General features: G+C 48.6%; 1 protein-coding gene across 1 annotated transcript; it reads left to right on the top strand.

Moving 5' to 3' along the window:
- The first annotated feature begins 854 nt into the window (after positions 1-854).
- On the top strand, positions 855-5,557 carry LOC119691954 (translation initiation factor IF-2). The gene is made up of 5 exons (XM_048629795.1): positions 855-1,803; positions 2,211-2,392; positions 2,895-3,762; positions 4,076-4,293; positions 5,237-5,557. Exons 1-5 carry the CDS (start codon positions 1,560-1,562, stop codon positions 5,267-5,269), a joined length of 1,545 nt encoding a protein of 514 aa, XP_048485752.1. The 5' UTR covers positions 855-1,559; the 3' UTR covers positions 5,270-5,557.
- The last annotated feature ends 13,542 nt before the right edge of the window (positions 5,558-19,099 follow it).

Raw genomic sequence — 19,099 nt, forward strand, 5'->3', positions numbered from 1 at the left:
CTGACCAGAAGTTTTATGCACCGCTATATAAATACATCATAAATACAATAAACAAACTGTGAAGTGAAGTGAACTAACAAGTGTTGGCTCAAAAGGACACGTATCCAGGGCCGTTAAACCTAATATAAAAAAAAAAGGCAGTCTGTGACAGAACTAAACGTCAAATAAAATACCGCGAAATTTCCAAGTTTGGTACAAGGTACAACCAAAATTAGTTTTCTTGCTCGTTGTGTTTATTTTGTAAAAATGATTATGTTTTGATTTGAACTGTTTTTACTTCAAGGATATTTGAATTTATGAAATTCATATAAACTATTTTAAAAGTCTAACCAGACATCCTACCTGAGAAATAAAAAAATAGGTTAGTATCGACGTAAGTACATACCTTATCCCATAAAATCCTTTGATATAAACCTTATAAAATTAGAAAACCCCTATTTAGGTAATCGAAGCTGTACATATGATGGGGCAGTCCGACTTTATACTAAAATTTTATATTGTGTAGCTGTAGGTGTAGACCAACCCATTTATCATACATACAAATTTATGCTCACGACTGTAATCCCCTAAGGGGTAGTGATAGAATACCCGCTTTTCCTTGAGCCGTATCGCCGTTTCTGAATGAGTACAATGCACTTAGGGTACTTCCACATCTAAAATCTAGATGTGCAGGTTTCCTAACAATGTTTTCCTTCACTGTAAGACTTTTTGAATTTTGTAATAGTACTTAGTATTCTTCATGAGTAGTCACTTGAATTAATGTTAGAAATATTATGTGAATGAAAATGTAGCTAAGTGGATTGTTCTGAGGTTGTGAGTAACTAAAAGAATGAGGGTAGTAGGGTTAGGTTTTTTTTAAATACTACCAACATACCTACACATTAATTCATAGGTTACCTTGCTCTTGGGAATTCAAAGGTTATGTTACTGGGTGCAGTTGCAAGTTGTGTAACTGAAAATACTTCATAGGTAGCAGGTAAGTGTTTGTATTAGTTTTCATGTCATGCATTTTTCTATACCCTTAATATTAGCTGTCTAAACAGAATCTATCCATAACATCATTTAATTTCAGTTGTGATTCTTGGTTTACTGGTCTAATGTAGCCTTTGCAGTTGAGCTTCAGCCGCCTGCCCTCATCAGGGTCAATTGCTGCAAATTTAAATAGGCATTTACTTCATCTGATGGCTTGAAATGGTCTTTCACTGAAGAAGTACCTCTTGAGTTTCATAATTTTTCAATGTTATTAGTTGATAAATGGAAGATATACTTGGTGAGTTTAACCTCTCACATCCAGCAATATCAGAGACAATAGAAATTCTATTGTGTCAATGGGTTGTGACCTGAGTGGTTAAAAATGATTTTGAGGTGGCTCTGTGGGCAAGGGTAAACTTACTTCATGTTGAACTATTAATAAATATACTTAGCACAGAAATAAACCATAACTACTTGAATAACAATTTAAATACACAAACTAATTGCCATGAGTATCCGGGTTGAGATGTGACCTATAAAAGTGTTCTTTACAAACTCACTCCATCTGTGCAGACTCTCTAACCGTGATGCCCGTCGACGCCCCCGCGCCCTCCGCGCCCCCCGCGCCGCCCTCGCTGCAGGCCATCAACCAGGAGATGGACAAGCTCATGCAGAAGTACAATGTGGTGAGGTTCACCGAGCCGCCCGCGTCCCCCTCGCCCCCCGCGGCCCCCGCGCCCCCGCAGCAGGGGGACGTCAACAACAACCAGCCGGGCGCTGTGAAGCGCGAGCCCGACGAGGCGCGCGAGGGGGATCATGAGATGGGCATCGGTGAGTATCTAGTGAAAGAGGGCTGAATGTCTGGCTTTTCTGATTGCAGTGTTAATTCATTTTCCTCTTCTGTTATCTGCTGATAGTTTATCTGCTATTCACCAGCCAACCGTAATCAGTTGGTTGGATTTTTAAATACATACTAATTCTGCACACCAATGTTATTCTATCAATAAGTGACAATCATTTATCTTTATCTTTAATATATCTTTAATTAATCAAAGAACTTTGTAACTTTGTCTCTTCCAATTGCTGTCTCCTAGTGGAGGTTCATCATCCTGTTGATTTCCGTGTTGGAGGCCGCTATACCATATCCAGTGCCCAGCTAGAACCTCTGGGGTAGATTTTGCAGCCATGGTGTCATTGGTTTATTTTTATGTATCAAACGTTGAGGGGTATTGTTCCAGCGTCGCTGTCGGTGGCGGGTCTGTACTGCCACGTGTGCCGGCTGGCGGTGCCGCGGGCCCTGCTGGTGCAGCACCGCGTCGGCGCCGCGCACGTGGCGCTGCTGCGGCTGGCGCTGGCCGGCGCGCGCCGCCTGCACGACCACGCGCAGCAGCAGCTGCACCAGCTCACGCAGCTCATACAGGCCAGTGCTGCACTACTATTATGCTCTCGACGCTTCGTTTATCTTTTTATTTGTCAATTTTGAGTTATGTACTCAATTATATTTTATCTATCTATGTATTTGTGTAGATATAATCAGCTGTCCCATACCCATATCACAGGCTCTGCCTAGTTCGGGGTCGGATGGCCGTGTGTGAGATGTCCCCACATATTATATTATTATTATTATTCGTGGTAAGCTAAAAAATCAGCGCCACAGCCTAGGTAGGACCTGTTTCAGCACTAGTATTTTTTTACAAATTTTTATTTCTTGTTGTGTTGTTTCTGTATGTGTTTGAAATAAATGTTTTTTCTTTTTCTTTCGTACTCTTCAAACCTGTAAGCTGTACTGGTAGTGGGTGGTCTCATCTGCCTAAGTAATAGCATAGAATAACGAGTACTACGGTAATAGGTACAATATTTTTAAACTACTTATGACTATCTTACTAAGTGAAGGTTAATATTATATTGTGTTTGTGTTCCAGACGGAGCCGGAGTCCCCGCCGGCGGGCGTGCACTACTGCGAGGCGTGCAACCTGGCGCTGTGGGGCAACCTGCGGCGCGCGCACGACGCGTCCCCCGCGCACCGCCTGGCGCGCGCCCGCCTGCGCCTGCTGGCGCGCCTGCTCGAGCTGTACGAGGAGGAGCCCGCCGCCGCCGCCGCCGCCGCCGAGCCGCCGCCCGTCAAACACGAGCCAGTGGCCGCGGACGAAGAGATGAACACGTGTTCACCCATACGCGAGCACGCTGAAGATGCGTCCAACAAGAACACAGCTCAAGATGCGTGCCTCAACAAGACGTTTAGAGAGCCGAGAGAGGGGATAGAGAATGACACGACGAGGGAGCTGGAGGAGCCGGCGGCTAAAAGGGCGAAGCCGACGAGTCCCGAGCCAGCGCCGACCGAGCCGGCTGCAGGTGTCACTCCACCCGTCACAACGCACCAGAGTGTGACGTCAGCTGCGGCCGCGCCCGCCCCGAGCGAGCAGAAGGAAGCGTCAGTGTCGTACACTCCGGACTATCCACCACCACGACTGGATACGCCGAAGCTAGCGAGGCGCCCGACCCCGAAAATTATTAAACTGCGCTCCCCGAAACATAACAAAATGTCTTCCGAAGTACATAAGGCACCGGTTCAGGCGGCTACTACGCAAGCACAACAGGCGCCGTCGACTCGGCGCGTGCTGCTGGGCGCGGGGCCTCAACCCGCGGAGACGGCGGCGCGGCGCGTGCAACCCGCGGAGGCGGCGGCGGCGGCGCGGCGCGTGGCCTCGCAGGTGCACCGCGTGGCGCCGCAGCAGCCGCAGCCCATCCCCACCGCCAGGCAACAGCCGAGGAGGTCCGCCACTCCCAAAGGTCGGTTTATTTCTCATTACATCTCAAAATTAAAAATTTTATAGTGTTTTTACGGGAAATTGGTCGCTACCTATTTTCAGGCTAGTTAGTGCAAACGAAAGGCGAGACGAAATTTTAGAAAATGTAGTTAAAGAGAAGAGAAGTGTAGTTTTGCTGCTAATACAAAGATGCCCAGGTTGCTAGTTTACTACTAGTTTTTAAAAATCTATTTACATTTTTTTCTTTCATAACTGAGTAATCTGAGTATGTTGAATGGAAATGATGATAGAAAAAATGTCTGCAACTTTTCACTAAAGTTCCATTCCGTTCTTAGGCAACCAGTCGGTGCACCGCGGCGGCAGGGTGGGCAAGCGGGAGCGGGCGCCGCGCGGCGCGTGCTGCTGCCGCGTGTGCGGCGAGTGGCTGCCGCGGCGCCGCGACGCGCTGTGGGCGCACGTGCGCGCCGCCCCGCACGCGCGCCGCGTGCACGCGCTCAACCAGCACGCCGCCTACGGCCTGCCCGAGCCCTTCTGCTCCGAGTTCGAGTCCTGGGTAAGCCGCAAACAATATACTGTGTAAAATGTAGCATGAGCCCTATGACGGCTGTCAAATCTTAACATTTTATTTGACATTTGTCCATTTTTAAGAGGAATCCGATCTTATTTACGAGTAATAAAGAAGTGTCAATTAGTACAAGGCGTGAGTGTGTGTTTGTGTGTGTGTAATAAGGAACTGTCAATCTAACGCCATAGGCCTCATGCTATATATTTTACAATAGAAACAGATTTTATTATGTTGCTGTCCTAAGGTACCCTAGTGGTACTCAGGGCCTTTATAAGAGCGCGCCACTCCGTCATGTCCTCGCCAAATACCCTGGCTTCAGCTCAACTCAGCCCTTGCGGTCGCAGCTCGCCGTCTACTGGACGCCGACATGTATGCACGGGACGACCTCCTCTGCGGTGGCCTCGAGGCGGTTTCCACTCGAATCAGCCAAGCTTGAGGATTTTTTTATTATACAAAAACCCAAATGACTCCCTTGTTCCAATACCGTCACTATACAAAACTGGTCTATTAATGTTCAGATTGGATCGGATCTTCTATATCTGAAATCTGAAGGGTGAGAAATGTAACTATGGCCTACTGTGAAATGCATCACCTCATGTGGTGCCACACCCCGGTGGTACGCTGTAAGTTGGAATAAGGGCGAGGCAATAGCTAATTTTCAGAAAATGTATGATCACCGAATACTTCTAGAGATCCAGTAGAACAGAGTAAAGTGGGTGCAACAACTCACTTCGGGTCAAAGTTCATTGGCACGAGATTTCATAATCTTTGCCTTAGCTATAGGCTACCTATTAAATATAAATATTTATTATAGAAAACCCCCTTATTCATAGAAAAGTTATAGGAGTTATAGGACGCTTTAGCTATTGAACTGTTTTGTCCCTCTCTGTCAAAAAACAATAGAATTTATATGAATTTTCTTTTATTTCAGATTAATTATTATTCATACCAAAATTACTACTAGTTGATGGACCGCAGCGCGCTGACATGGACCCACTACCGCCAACACCAGAATGTCCAGAAGCTAAGTAACCTTTATCAGTGAGCATATCTCAGTGGGTTCATATGACTATGATTAGCCATATTAGTGCGCGAAGCTCCATAAATATTACTGTTTCATAGATCTCATCCTAGCTTTTAGTTGTTTAGGGCCATTAGAGTGGCTTTGGTAGGCTTTTTGAGACTGATAGTCGTAAATAACTGCAGTAAGTAGATATTTTAGTAATTAGTTCAAGTAGTTTTTAAACCAAACCATTGTGATGAAAGTACATTTATAAGGTTTTTAACGTTTTATTTTTATTTGAAAGTGATGTGATCACATGTGATTTTAAAATAATAATTATGTTAGCACTAAGTAAAATATTGTATAGGTACTTACTTTATTTGATCATAGATAGTGGTTTTTTTTATTCTAGGTTTGTTCCTAGTTCTATATCTTGCATTATGACTTTATAATGGGAATATTGTATGAAATATTTTCGTGTAAAGTACAGTTATGTATTGATATAGGTAAAACTTTTTTTAAATATCTTTGGCGCATTTTTTAATATAAAGTTGAGCTTTATAAGAGAAATATGTGTTGCAAATGCAATAATATGTATTTTTTGTTTAATTATCACTTGTTTTTTTTTAAATTAGTTGTTGGTATTAAGATGGTCGTAATTCACTAGTATGGCTTTTTAATTTAAGCTGACAGGAGTGTTTTACTGATTCTTATACAATGTGTGTGTGTACTGTAAGTACCTACCTAGACATAGATTATGAAGCAATAAATAAAAAAATGGTATTAAATCTCAGCATGAACAATTGTATTATAAAGAAAATGATAGCCTAGCTAACGACAATTAAGATATACCTAATTAGTTATTATTAGAAATTACTTGATCAAGTTTCATATTTGACGCCAAATTGTAGTATAATTTTAGTAAGGTATAAAAATAACCCAAAGAAGTACTGACGCAAGAAACTCCGCAAGTTAAACTGCCTTTTAGAGGCTGGCAAGCCTTTAGTTATACCCAGCTTCAGCTATTAGATAAATTTTCAAAATGTTTGACTTGAATTTATAAATATCAACATAGAATAGAAAATATGGAATCAAAGTAAAAAATATCATCCAAATGAACATCTTTTTATTACAAAATAACAAATAGGTACACTTATTTTTAAACAGTCAAGTTGTAATCACAGATAAGAACTTAATTCGTAAAAATTTCCAAAAGTGTATCAATAGTTAACAACTTACTAGAAATAAATATAAATAAAGTGTACAAGACAATACAGAACAGTAGACAGGACGGATTTAGTCCGTAACAAGAGCTCGGTTTTTTATATATTAAAAAAAAAACATAATATAAGTACCATTCTTACTACTGTCACATTTTGAGAACAACTTTTACCCATACTATTAGTGACTATTATCACACGATTTTACATAGACATAATAATATATGGCTACACCATGGAAGTAAGTACCTACGTAATTACACATAGATCTGTGGGCTAGACAACAGGTATTTTTAATCACAGTTTTATAACTTTACAATTGAAAAAATCACATATATACCGTGAAATACCACGATACCTTTAAAAATACAAAAATGAAAGACATGTACATAACGAAAACTAAAATGTCGCTACTAATACAAATAGGACGAGATGCAAAGCTACGCAATTACTAAGTACCCTGTTAATTGTTTCTTATAGTATCTAAAATTGGGTAAATCTTTTACCAGAAGAAAGGGGAAGGGAGAAGACGCCTTCCCCCAACAGTTAGGTAGTGTTGCAAAGGTCACAGAACCGCAACAAATTGGCATCCCTTCGAAAAAACTCCCAGTTTATCGCCACCCTTCGTGCCCTACGGCGGCGCCTTCCCAGTCAAGCAAAGTTGCAAAGGTCTTAGGACCGCAACATATAAAGTCAGATTTGGAGGCAGGCTTGTACCCCTCATCTCTGGGTAGAGCTTTAATTGCCAACAAGTTAACAGCCTTAAGACATTTCTGAAAAAAATAACTTGCTTTTGACGCTTGAACAGAACCCGGTCGAAATGTAATGAAAATAACAGTAAGCGATGCAAGAAATGGCCTGAGCCCATTTGCCGCTACTATAATGTTAAGAAGAATATATAATGTAGTCTTGAGTAAGTTGGCTCAGGAGCCCACTGCGCCCCGTCCCCTCCTCCACCTACTGCAGCCCCGCTCCGGCAGTCTAGCGACGAGGAGGAGAAGAGTTCTAAAAGGCAGCGGATGACGGTGCCCTTTCCACCCTCTGGGGAGAACATTCAGAGATGCCGTGGTGGCGTCTCCTCCCCCCCTCACCTGGGACAACTTCACCCCCGGCCCCAGCTGTACCAACTGTCGAGACACCGAAGAAGGTGAGAGGTACCCACCGCTGGTAGTGGAGTCACTTCCAACGTGGGCGAACCACTTCAAGGTGCTACGCGACCAACTTGGCCATGCCCCGACCACTAGCCCCTTCGGAAAAGGAATCAAATTTCCCCAAAAAGTGACGAGGAATACCGAGTGACGCAGACATACCTCACTAAATACTGAGGCCGGGACTACCTGTTCCCCTCAGCCCAAGGCAAAGCTGTAACAGCCAACAGGCTAACAGCAGAAAAAGTCAACACAAAAAAAAAAAAACCTCACTAAATTGGAAAAACGGAGGGAGTAGCATGGTTCAGTGACTCCCTCCCCTCGGAACGAAGCCTAAAGGTCGCCATCAGGGGACTTCCAGCCGACACTGCACCCACCGCCGTAGAAGCGGACCTGCGCACCCTGGGCTACGAGCCCGAGTTTGTGCGCCCTATTCATGCACGGAAGGGCCGACCGGGATGCATCATGTTCGCAAAACTGCGGCGTACCCCTAACTTGACCCCGGCAATATACGCGGTGACAGAACTGCTAAATATGCCGGGGATCAAAATTGAAAATTGTTCCCCTCATCTCTGGGCAGAGCTTTAATCGCCAACAAGTTAACAGCCATAAGACATTTCTGAAAAAAAAAATCTACTTGTTTTTTACGCTTGAACAGAACCCGGTCGAATGGTGTGAAAATAATAGTAAGCGATGCAAGGAATGGCCTGAGCCCATTTGCCGCTACTATAATGTAAAGAAAGAAAATATATTGTCGCCCTCACACGCCCGCCGCTGCTGACCCCGCCGCACCGTCCGTGAAAGAGCCAGGGAGTTTGCTCACAAACCGAAGAAATCCAGCGGCACATCCGGACGTAGGTACATAATGAAAAAGGACAAGGCGTATGAAGCCGAGGAAAACTCTACAGCTGAGTTTCGAGCTCAGGAGCCCGTCGCGACCCCGTCCCCTCCTCCAAAATTATATCCCCCTCCGCTCTCTATTAATAATAAGACAGACTTCAACAGACTACACAACCTATTTAAAATAAATAATACCCACATGACGTGGAGTGCTTCTTCTCTCAGGAGCACCTATCGCCGCTCTCGCCGGCGCCCGTCGACGCCGCCTTTTCACCTCCAGACCCTGTGGTCATTCCGCTGGAGCAGGCCACTCCGGCCGCGGCTGCATGCAGCGACTCCGATATGGAGATCCCGCAAAGCAGCCACTCCAACACCTCCGCCTCGGAGCCGCCCTCTTCGTCTGAGGAGGTCTTCATCGAGGTTGGCCTTAAGCGGAAGGCGCAGAAGAATCAAAAAGCGCGCCAACAAGGCGCAGAGAGTGGCCCCGCCGTCCGTGCAGGGCACTCCTTCACCCGTCCCTACCCCCCGCGCCAGCATTGGCCCCCCACCTCGACTCCGAAGGGACCTCCCCCCCCTCAGGTCTGCATCGCCGACAAGGGTGCATGGACCAAAATCGCCGGCGCGATTTCCGAAAAGGGGATCAAATTTTTAAAAGCAAAAAACCTCAAGGACGGAATTTTGGTCAAGGTCCCGTCGTTAAGTGACCACAGGACTTTGACCAAGTTCTTAGACGTCAACAGGGTCAAATATCACCACTGGACCCTCCCCGAAGACCGCAAGTTGCGCGTGGTGGTCCGAGGACTCCCGAAGGAGATCAGCTCTGAGGAGGTCAAGGAGGATCTCCTCTTCATGTCCCTTCCTGTGGTAGAGGTGCACAGGATGTACAACGGCCGATCAAAGGCGCCATATGACCTCGTCCTTATCGTGCTAGAGTAGACACCGGAAGGCAAGAAGGTGTTCAATGTGGAAGAGATTTGCCACATCACCGGCATCAAACTCGAGAACCCACATCGTAAGACCAGGCCGCTGCAGTATTTTAACTGCCAGCTGTACGGGCACTCGGCCAATAATTGTCGTCGGCGGCCTCGCTGTGTCAAGTGCCTAGTGGAACACCAGCGAGTGCCTGCGCCCCCGCGACCCCGCCGAGTGCCAAGAGGCACCAGGCTGCGTCAACTGTGGCAAAATTGGCCACACAGCCTCCTATGGTGGGTGCCCTATGCGCCCACGCCCCTGAGCCACGCCATCAGCTCCACGACGCGCTGCGTGACCTGATGCAGGTTCTTGGGGATCTTGACCCTGATGAGATCGACGAGTTCATGTCGAAAATCGATACGGCTGCCCAGGGCGGCGATGTGGTAGGTGTTCTGCGCGCCTATCAGTCCCACAGAACAATGATCTCCAAGATCAAAGATTTAGATCCCCCTCCACTCTCTATGAATAACAAGACAGACTTCGACAGACTACACAACCTATTTAAAATAAATGCCCCCACCCCTGAACTAAATCGAATCCCAACTACTATTGCCACTAGACTTGACGTTGACGAGGCCATTGACGCCTTCACTGACCATTTACAGACATCAGTTAAAAAGTGCACAACACAGACGGTGGCAGGCGAAGACCCCAGGTGGATTATGCCTGACCACATTCGCGATCTCATCAGGGCCAAGAACGCAGCACTGAGGGCAAGAGATTTCTTTCCCTCAGAAGAAATCAGGGCAACCCTCAGGGGACTTGCAAAGGCAGGTGAAATCCGCGCTCAGAGTACACAGGTCCCAGCAATGGGACAAATTTCTGGAGGAGTTGACGCCACACCATCAGGCATACTGGCGACTGGCCCGCACGCTCAAGGCCGACACGATCGTAGAAATCCCTGCCTTAACCCGTCCGGACAAGTGATTGGCTTTCGAGGATGTCGAAAAGGCGGAATGCCTTGCAGATAGCCTCGAGACCCAATGCTCTCCCTCCACCGACCTAGTCGACCAAGCCCATATAGTCGCCGTAGACGCAGAAGTCGTTAGACGAGTGTCCCTTCCCCCACAAGACTCAATAGCCCCGGTTACCATGACCGAGCTCAAAGTGGCGATAAAGGAGCTTCACTCCAGAAAATGCCCCCGGAGCGGACGGCATCGCTAACCGGGTGCTAAAATGTAATAAACCTTAATAATAATTATGATGTCCTGTGCATATATATAAGTAATCTGACTGTTCGTAGGCTAAAACTTACTATCTACCTAATGCATATTGTTTTGAGAGCTTACTGCCAACAAACTACTAGTAGTTTGGCAGGGTATATGAAATGTAAAAATGTGTATATGTTTTTTAAAGAATAAATAAATAATAATAATAATAAAAAAGTCTGTCCTATCCTCTTCTTCTCATCCTACTCACCATCACCATCTTTAATGCGGCACTAGTCAACTGTTCCTTCCCGGACTCCTGGAAAGAAGCAGTCGTCATTGGCCTGCATAAGCCCAACAAGGACAGGTCCCTTCCCTCCAGCTATCGTCCCATCAGTCTGCTCAAAGCCATTGGCAAACTCTATGAAAGGGTCATTAATAGTAGGCTCCGCTCAGCAGCATTTCAAAACTGCCTGATTCCCGACGAGCAATTTGGCTTCCGCACCGGTCACTCTTGTGTGAACCAGGTCTACAGGATCGTGGAACACGTCCTTACCGGTTTAAATGCCAAGAAGCCAAAGAGCACAGGAGCCCTTTTCTTCGACGTTTCCAAGGCCTTCGATAAGGTCTGGCACAACGGTCTCATTTACAAACTGTACCAGCTCGGTCTCCCTGACAGATTAGTCCTAATCATCAGGGATTTTCTTCGAGATCGCCAATTTCGCTTCAAGTTGAGAATACTCACTCCGACCTCAGCGGGCGTCCCGCAAGGATCGGTGCTTTCACCCCTTCTCTTCTCACTGTTCACTAGTGATGTGCCTAGGCACCATAACGTACAGTTGGCTCTTTTCGCCGATGACACCGCTCTCTACTACTCCGGTAGAGACAGGCTCACTGTAGTCAATAGACTTCAAAAGGCGGTCACAATTATTGGGGAATGGTTCAAGAAATGGCGACTTGAACTTAACCCTGATAAAACCCAAGCGATACTTTTTCAACGGTCCTCATGCTCTCGAAGAGGCTTGTGCAATTTACCGAATATATCGTTATTTGATCGTGACATTCCCTGGACTAAACAAGTCAAGTACCTAGGGGTTACTCTCGACAGCCGTCTTACTTTCATAATCATTTATTCATTGCAACTATGTTGGTGTTACACTGTTCTTAAATCTATGTACATATAAGTATCCTTAACATAGCTCCCTGCAGGGCATAGCAACATTTTCTTAAAACTAAACAAGTAGGTAAGTACTTAAAAATATAAAACTATATTCATTTACGGAGGGCGCTTATGGTGCAAAGCGCTCTCATTGGTCAGCGCATCTCTAACCCCGCCTCCTACCGCCCGTGCGCGGCAGAGAGCGCAGATAAATATAGCCGGTCCGGGCCGCCAAATTCATTCCGCTCGCAGCCTCCAAGAAGAAAAGAAGCCTCCTAATACAACAAGAAAAAGCCTTCTGATTTCAAGCACCTGCCCTGCCCTACAATAGGAAGAAAGAAGAATCCCTGCTTGCTCTTCGATCAGCTTCACTCACATCTCACAAACGATTTAAGACTGATACTTAGTTTCGTTAGATACTTAAGATTAGGTACATAAGAAAGTTATTTGTTGGAGTTTGTATTGAAAATACCCATAAAAGCGGTAAATAAGACTGATTACTGTATTAAATAGTACCTAAAGGTATTACGTAATGAAAACATTAGCATTCTTAAAATCTCCGGATCCTGTTGAAAAAGGAACATGCAATTGAAGAAAGCCTAAGCGTGGGTGGCCGGTTTTATCTACTCGTTTCCCGAACGAAGTGGGTCACCGAGTACGGCACCTGGAGGTCACAGGACGACTGTCGTAGGCTGTGCAGACCATAGGGTCAGCCTTCGGCGAGCTGCGACTGAAGACCGGGGTGGGCCAGTGAAGCACAAACGATTGAAGACATCAGTCAAACGATCTTGTTTCTATACGCGCTAGTCGCGACTCGCGTTGTCACCTTGCGTTGCGATTGATCCGTATAGCGGCTGACTATTGTCCTTCACCACGAGAGCGTCTCAAGGCCAGCGGTGTCCTCCTTGGACGATGACATTACAACTTAAATCAAACTGACTTCACTCCCAACAAATCCTTACCTTAATACACCTTACCTCTCCCCTTAACTTACACCGTCCTCGTGGACGAAGGCGGCAACCTAGTCACACCACATCAGACACTGCACAAGCCGCAAACACATCACGACCACCTTACACTGCATGCCGGCGCATGCAACGGAATCCGAACAGCTACACCAGATTTAAACATGTGCCCGGCCGTTTCTCGCCCATTCAACATACACCACAACCACCGCAACAGCAGTCAATCCCCTCGACGGGTCGGCTTCACCGCCTACGCTGAAGCTGTAACTACCTGAAGCAGGGACTACCTGTTCCCCTCAGCCCAAGGTAGAGCTGTTATAGCCAACAGGCTAACAGCAAAGATGATCATTATAAAAAAAAAAGCGGCACCTCACTTCGACTCCGGTCGCCCACGCAGCAACATCTCAAGAACCGAGCGTTTTACCGAATAGGATTACTGCCATGTGTGTGTTTTAACTGCCAGCTGTACGGGCACTCGGCCAACAACTGTTGTCGGCGGCCGCGCTGTGTGAAGTATCTAGTGGAACACCAGCGAGTGCCCGCGCCCCCGCGGTGGATAATGCAACACCTAACCCAACTGGAATGGAATCTGCACAGAATCTTGGTTATAAACACGAATGGCTTTTCACCAGTGTGAAATGACGCAAAAAAAGTTGTAAATTGACTCCTAGATTAGAATCTGATAAGCTAAAAATACCTAGCTCAAATTTCACACTCGAATGGCTTTTCACCAGTGTGAAATTGTCAAGAAAAAAGCCGTTTTTGACGGAAGAGGATGTGAGCGGCAAGGAATAGCCTCAGCCCATTTGCCGCTACTAGGAGAAACCAAGACCAATAAAATGCTCATTTCTTGGATGATTTGGAGCCAAGCGGAACGCGAAGTCCAAGCTCCCTCATCAGGCAGCGAAAGAAACCAGGGTTCACCAAGGTTAAAAAATACCAGAGATGGTATTTTGGTCCAGGTGCCCACCTCTGTCGATCATCGCCTTCTTACAAGACTCCTCGACGAGCGCAAGGTCGAGTACTACCACTGGGAGCTCCCAGAGGATCGCCGCCTAAGGGTAGTGATCCGGGGAGTTCCCAAGGAACTCGACTCTGCGGAGATCATGTCGGATCCGAAGGCGCAGTCTCTGCCGGTGCAAGCGGGTCATTTACGGCATGATCCTCGTCATTCTTGACCTTTCCCCTGAGGGGAAAAAGATCTTTAACCTAAAGGCCAGTCTGCGCACCGCGCTCATAGAGAATAGCCGTGTCGCTCGCACCAAGGTTAAAAATACCAGATATGGTATTTTGGTCCAGGTGCCCACCTCTGGCGATCATCGCCTTCTCACAAGACTCCTCGACGAGCGCAAGGTCGAGTACTACCACTGGGAGCTCCCAGACCCCTAACCGATCCTCTTCAACTACCACGAACACTACGTCCATTATTCCAGTACCAAAAAATATGGATTTCATTAGTTCCCTTCTGTTTATCGCGCAGACTATAGCCCCGCGCTATATCCAATCACAGACTGGAGATGCGTATCTACAGATATAAACGTAGCAGATGAAGCCACCCTTCACAAAGACTGATACTTAGTTTCGTTAGATACTGTTCAAGACTGTTTCGTTGATTATTTAATTGTTTTCTAATTAGAATTGTTTGTTTAATAAAGTTTATCTAGTTAAGTAGTTTGTAGGTAGTATAATAAAGTTATTGTTTGTAGTAGGTTTATAGTTAGATATAAGATTAGGTATAATAGTTCGATAGTTTGTAAATAATACCTAGTTTAAGTTATTTGATAAATAAATACAATAGGAGGCATGATAGGCGCGTCCGCGATTAGATAGTAGTACCAATAAGGGCGATTATGGTGCAAAGCGCTCTCATTGGTCAGCGCATTTCTAACCCCGCCTCCTACCGCCCGCGCGGCAGAGAGCGCAAATATATATAGGCTTATTCAAGCACCTTCCCTGCCTTGCCCTACATAGGAAGATTACTCTGAAAACTCTGCTTGCTAGGTCTTCGATCAGTTTCACATCTCACAAACGATTTAATGTGACGCGCTGAATCGAAGGGGTGTGCACACAAACGATTTAATGTGACGTGAACTGACGTGCTAACGAAGAGGTGCTCCTCACGTAGTAAACTATCCCTGCGCAATAAGCTGAAGCTTTACTTGGCTTGCGTGCGCCCCGTGTTCACGTACTCTAGTGTGGTTTTTGCTCACGCGGCATAGTCACACCCGGATACGCTGCAAAGGGTGCAGAACAGATTTCTACGTACAGCAACAGGGTGCCCTTGGTTTGTGTGGAATTATAACCTTTACAAAGACCTCTCCATTGCAAGCTTCATGTCGGTTCTTCGACAAGGCCAGCCAACATTCGAATCTATTGATTCGTATAGCGGCTGACTATTGTCCTTCACCACGAGAGCGTCTAAAGGCCAGCGGCGACCTCGGCATGTCCTCTTGGACGATGACATTACAACTAAAATCAGACTGGCTTCACTCCCAACAAATCCTGACCTTATACACCTTACCTCTCCCCTTTACTTACACCGTCCTCGTGGACGAAGGCGGCAACCTAGTCACACCACATCAGACACTGAACAAGTCGCAAACACATCACGACCACCTTACACTGCACGCCGGCGCATACAACGGAATCCTAACAGCTACACCAGATTTAAACATGTGCCCGGCCGTTTCTCGCCCATTCAACATACACCACAACCACCGCAACAGCAGTCAAGGGACTACCTGTTCACGCAGCAACATCTCAAGAACCGAGCGTTTTTTAACTAGACTCCTCGACGAGCGCAAGGTCGACAACTACCACTGGGAGCTCCCAGACGTATTCCTGCCTCGACCTAGAGGCGCTGGAGCGGCACCACTTCGCGGTGGACGCTCTAGGAGTCACTTCCTCCCGAAAGGTACTTCCCGAGTACAAGAGAGCTCAGGAGATGTTTGAAAAAATCAGTACGACGGGTTGACAGCCGTTTCGAGGTCGGCCTATCCTGGAGAGAGAATTCCCGCATGCCGCCCAATTTACTGTATTGTATACCCTCACCCGACTGACATCCATAGAAAAGAAGATAGGACAGAGACCCGGCCTTCAAGATTTCATATGAAAAACAAATGAGTGCACTCTTCGAAAAGGGTTACGCCGTGCTCGCAGATGGGTCCGAGGACCGTCGTCCCCGGCAGTGGTTCCTGCCCCACTTCACAGTGCGGAATCCAAACAAGCCGTAGAAACTGCGCGTGGTCTTCGATGCACCTGGCCCCACCTGAATGGTGAGGCACATAACCCCAACGACCCACCCGCGTCCGCGAGTGGCGAATAGACATCATGGTCACCGGGCTCCGCCCGTAAACCATTTACCACTTCCCCTACGGGAAGTAGGGAGAACACCGGTCTTCGATGCTGCCGCTTCCACCAAAGGTACGTCACTGAACGACCATCTCCTGGAGGGCCCAGACCTCCTACTTTCACTTCCCGGAGTCCTCTTCCGTTTCCGGGAGCTTCCCATCGCCGTCTGCGTGGACATCCAGGAAATGTTCCTGCGAATACGGATCCGGCCGGAGGATCAGCCGGCGCAGATGTTCCTGTGGAGGGGCAGCGACCGGACAAGCCCTCCTCGGAAATTCCGCATGGCGTCAATGCTCTTCGGCGCCACCAGTTCCCCCTTCCTCGCTCAGCGTGCGAAACCGGAATTCCGAGGATTTCGCGGCGAACCACCCGCTAGCACACCGTGCCATAACCCAGAGCCATTATATGGACGATTTCGTCGATAGTTTTCATTCCACCACTGAAGCACGAGAAGTCATAGATCAGCTCAGATACGTGCACTCCCAAGCGGATTTTAAACTGAGAAGCTGGAGCAGTAACAGCCCCGAAGTGCTGAAACATGTGCCTGAGGAGCTCCACGCACGCCAGCCGGCTACGCTGCCCGCTGGCAGTAGCAGCGACTCAAGGATTCTGGGACTACTGTGGGACGCAGCCCTGGACGGGCTGGCCTTTTCCACAAGCATGTGTAGAGTGCCTGCTGAAGTGCGCACCCAGACTCGCGCCCCTACCAAAAGGGAGGCACTAAGTGCCGTTATGTCAATCTTCGACCCGCTGGGCCTGCTTAGCCACTACTCCATAACAGCGAAAATACTATTGCAAGATCTGTGGCGCCTACGGCTCGACTGGGACGAGCCGCTCCCAGAGAGGGAGGCTGCCACGTTTGGACAATGGCTCCGTGGCCTGGACGAACTGGATCATTTTCAAATTCCAAGATGCTACGACCCGACGCAGGGTCGCCGACAACTACATGTCTTCTGTGACGCCAGTGAGGTGGCTTACGCTGCTGCCGCGTACTGGCGTGTAGAGCACCCTGATGGCAGCATCGCCGTCGCTAAGTCAAAGGTGGCGCCCATAAAGGCTCTCAGCATACCACGGCTGGAGCTGCAAGCGGCGGTAATCGGGACCCGCCTCGCAGACATGGTGCAGAGGGAGCACCGCTGGAAGTCAGAGTCCGTCCACTACTGGACCGACTCCAGGACGGTACTCCAGTGAATCGCCAAAGACGCCCGCCGCTATTCTCCTTTCGTGGCGCACCGACTTGGCGAGATTGCGGAGTACACGGATGCAGAGGCTTGGAGGTGGGTACCCACGGCTATGAATGTCGCCGACGACGCGACCCGTCCGAATTATTCCCCGGACACGAACGCCAACCGGTGGTTCGTCGGCCCGGACTTCCTCCGAGGTCCAGACTCGGAATGGCCGGCCCCCATCAACAGTCCAGAGGAGAGCGCGGAGACCTACGCCTGCCAAGCAGATTCCATTCCTCCGCACCTTCCCGACATCTCCCGCATGTCGCGGTACGAGACGCTGGTGCGGACAACTGCGGTCGTGCTCGCATTTCTCGACCGATGCCGCAAGCGGACCCAGCGAGTTGAGCTGCGCCACGTCGAGAGGCTGTGGGTGCAACAGGTGCAAGCAGAAAGTTTCGCCCCAGAAATAGAATGTCTGCGCCACGCGAGACCAATTCCCCGCTCGAGCCGCCTGATCCACCTGTGACCAACCCTAGAGGATGGTGTGCTGCGGCTGGACGGCCGCATCTCCGCGGCAACCGCGTCCGCTGCCGCCAAGCGGCCCATCATATTGGACGGCCGCCACACTTTCACCACCCTCCTCGTGCAGCGAGAGCACGAGACCGCCCAGCACGCAAACAATGAGCGGGTGATCAATAACCTGCGGCAGAAGTACTGGATCCTGCACCTGAGGCCGACGGTGAAGAGAGTCGCCCGGAGCTGTGCCCGGTGTATGGTGACGCGCTCTATCCCACGGATCCCACCAACCGGTGAGCTGCCGCGTGCCAGGCTGGACCCGACACACTCCTTGTCTCTCTCCCACCCGTGCGATGCACTGATTGGCCGAGCGCGGCGCTCGTTGAAACAATAGCGAGCGCCCATTGTCTCAAGCGCTCGGCTGAGTATAAAGGGAGGCCATTTTGTCACTAAAATTCAGGAAAAATATTCCTTCGCCGCTCAGCGCTCCTGCCGAGCAGACGTATCCACGTGCCTCCGCTGCAGTCCCCGTGCCTGCCGGCTGTTTGGAAACGGTCTACGGCCCGGCTTCTCGGTCCTTTGGGCTGTTAGTGCAGGGACCGTTAGGACCTGAACTCAGGTAACCGTAGGGACTGCTAGGGTCAGTTAGGCACGCGTACCTGTAGGTACGCAGTAGGTACTCTATTTGCCCCCCTGCCGCAAGGCAGGGAGGCAACACTTAGCCTCTTCTCAAACATGGATTCCACTATGGACTCTATGTTTGAAAAGCTCCTCCTTTTTATACAACGTGAGGACCCTTCGCTTTTCGAGAAGGTCCTCACAAAGTTTCAGCTTGGTTCTGCATCGCCTGCCGCTCCTGCATCCAGCCATCCTGCTTCGCCTGCCGCTATCAGCCCTCCGGTTTCACCTGGCGAGCCATGTCCATCATCTCCTGACGCTGACTTCTCGCCTGCATCACCAGATGAACTCGTTTCAGCATCTCCTGCTCGCCGTGTGCCACGAGTCATCCCGTCATCGCCCGTGTCTCTGTCCCTCCAATGTGCCCAGCACAGTAGGTCGTCGTCACCTGAGGCTAAGGACGTAGCTCACCCCCTTCGGACCTCTCGGACTCTGCGTCATCCGCTGACCCTGACGACGGCTTCACCGTCGTCGGAGCCAAGCGGAAGGCGAAGTCCAAGCTCCCTCGTCCGGCAGCGAAAGCTGTCAGAACCCAGCTCCCCCCTTCCTCTCCTACTCCCTCTCCCTCGCCCTCTGCTCCCGCTCCCGCTGTTCCGAAAGGTCCGAAGGCGAGAGCCCCTCCATC

Source organism: Plutella xylostella, chromosome 24 (genome assembly GCF_932276165.1).
Source record: "Plutella xylostella chromosome 24, ilPluXylo3.1, whole genome shotgun sequence".
Classification (NCBI taxonomy): domain Eukaryota; kingdom Metazoa; phylum Arthropoda; class Insecta; order Lepidoptera; family Plutellidae; genus Plutella; species Plutella xylostella.

Coding starts and splice junctions, on each gene's coding strand:
- LOC119691954 (XM_048629795.1), top strand. CDS start 1,560: ATGCCCGTCGACGCCCCCGCGCCCTCCGCGCCCCCCGCGCCGCCCTCG. Junction 3,763..4,075: donor GAGGTCCGCCACTCCCAAAG/GTCGGTTTATTT, acceptor TTCCGTTCTTAG/GCAACCAGTCGGTGCACCGC. Junction 4,294..5,236: donor GCTCCGAGTTCGAGTCCTGG/GTAAGCCGCAAA, acceptor CTTTTATTTCAG/ATTAATTATTATTCATACCA.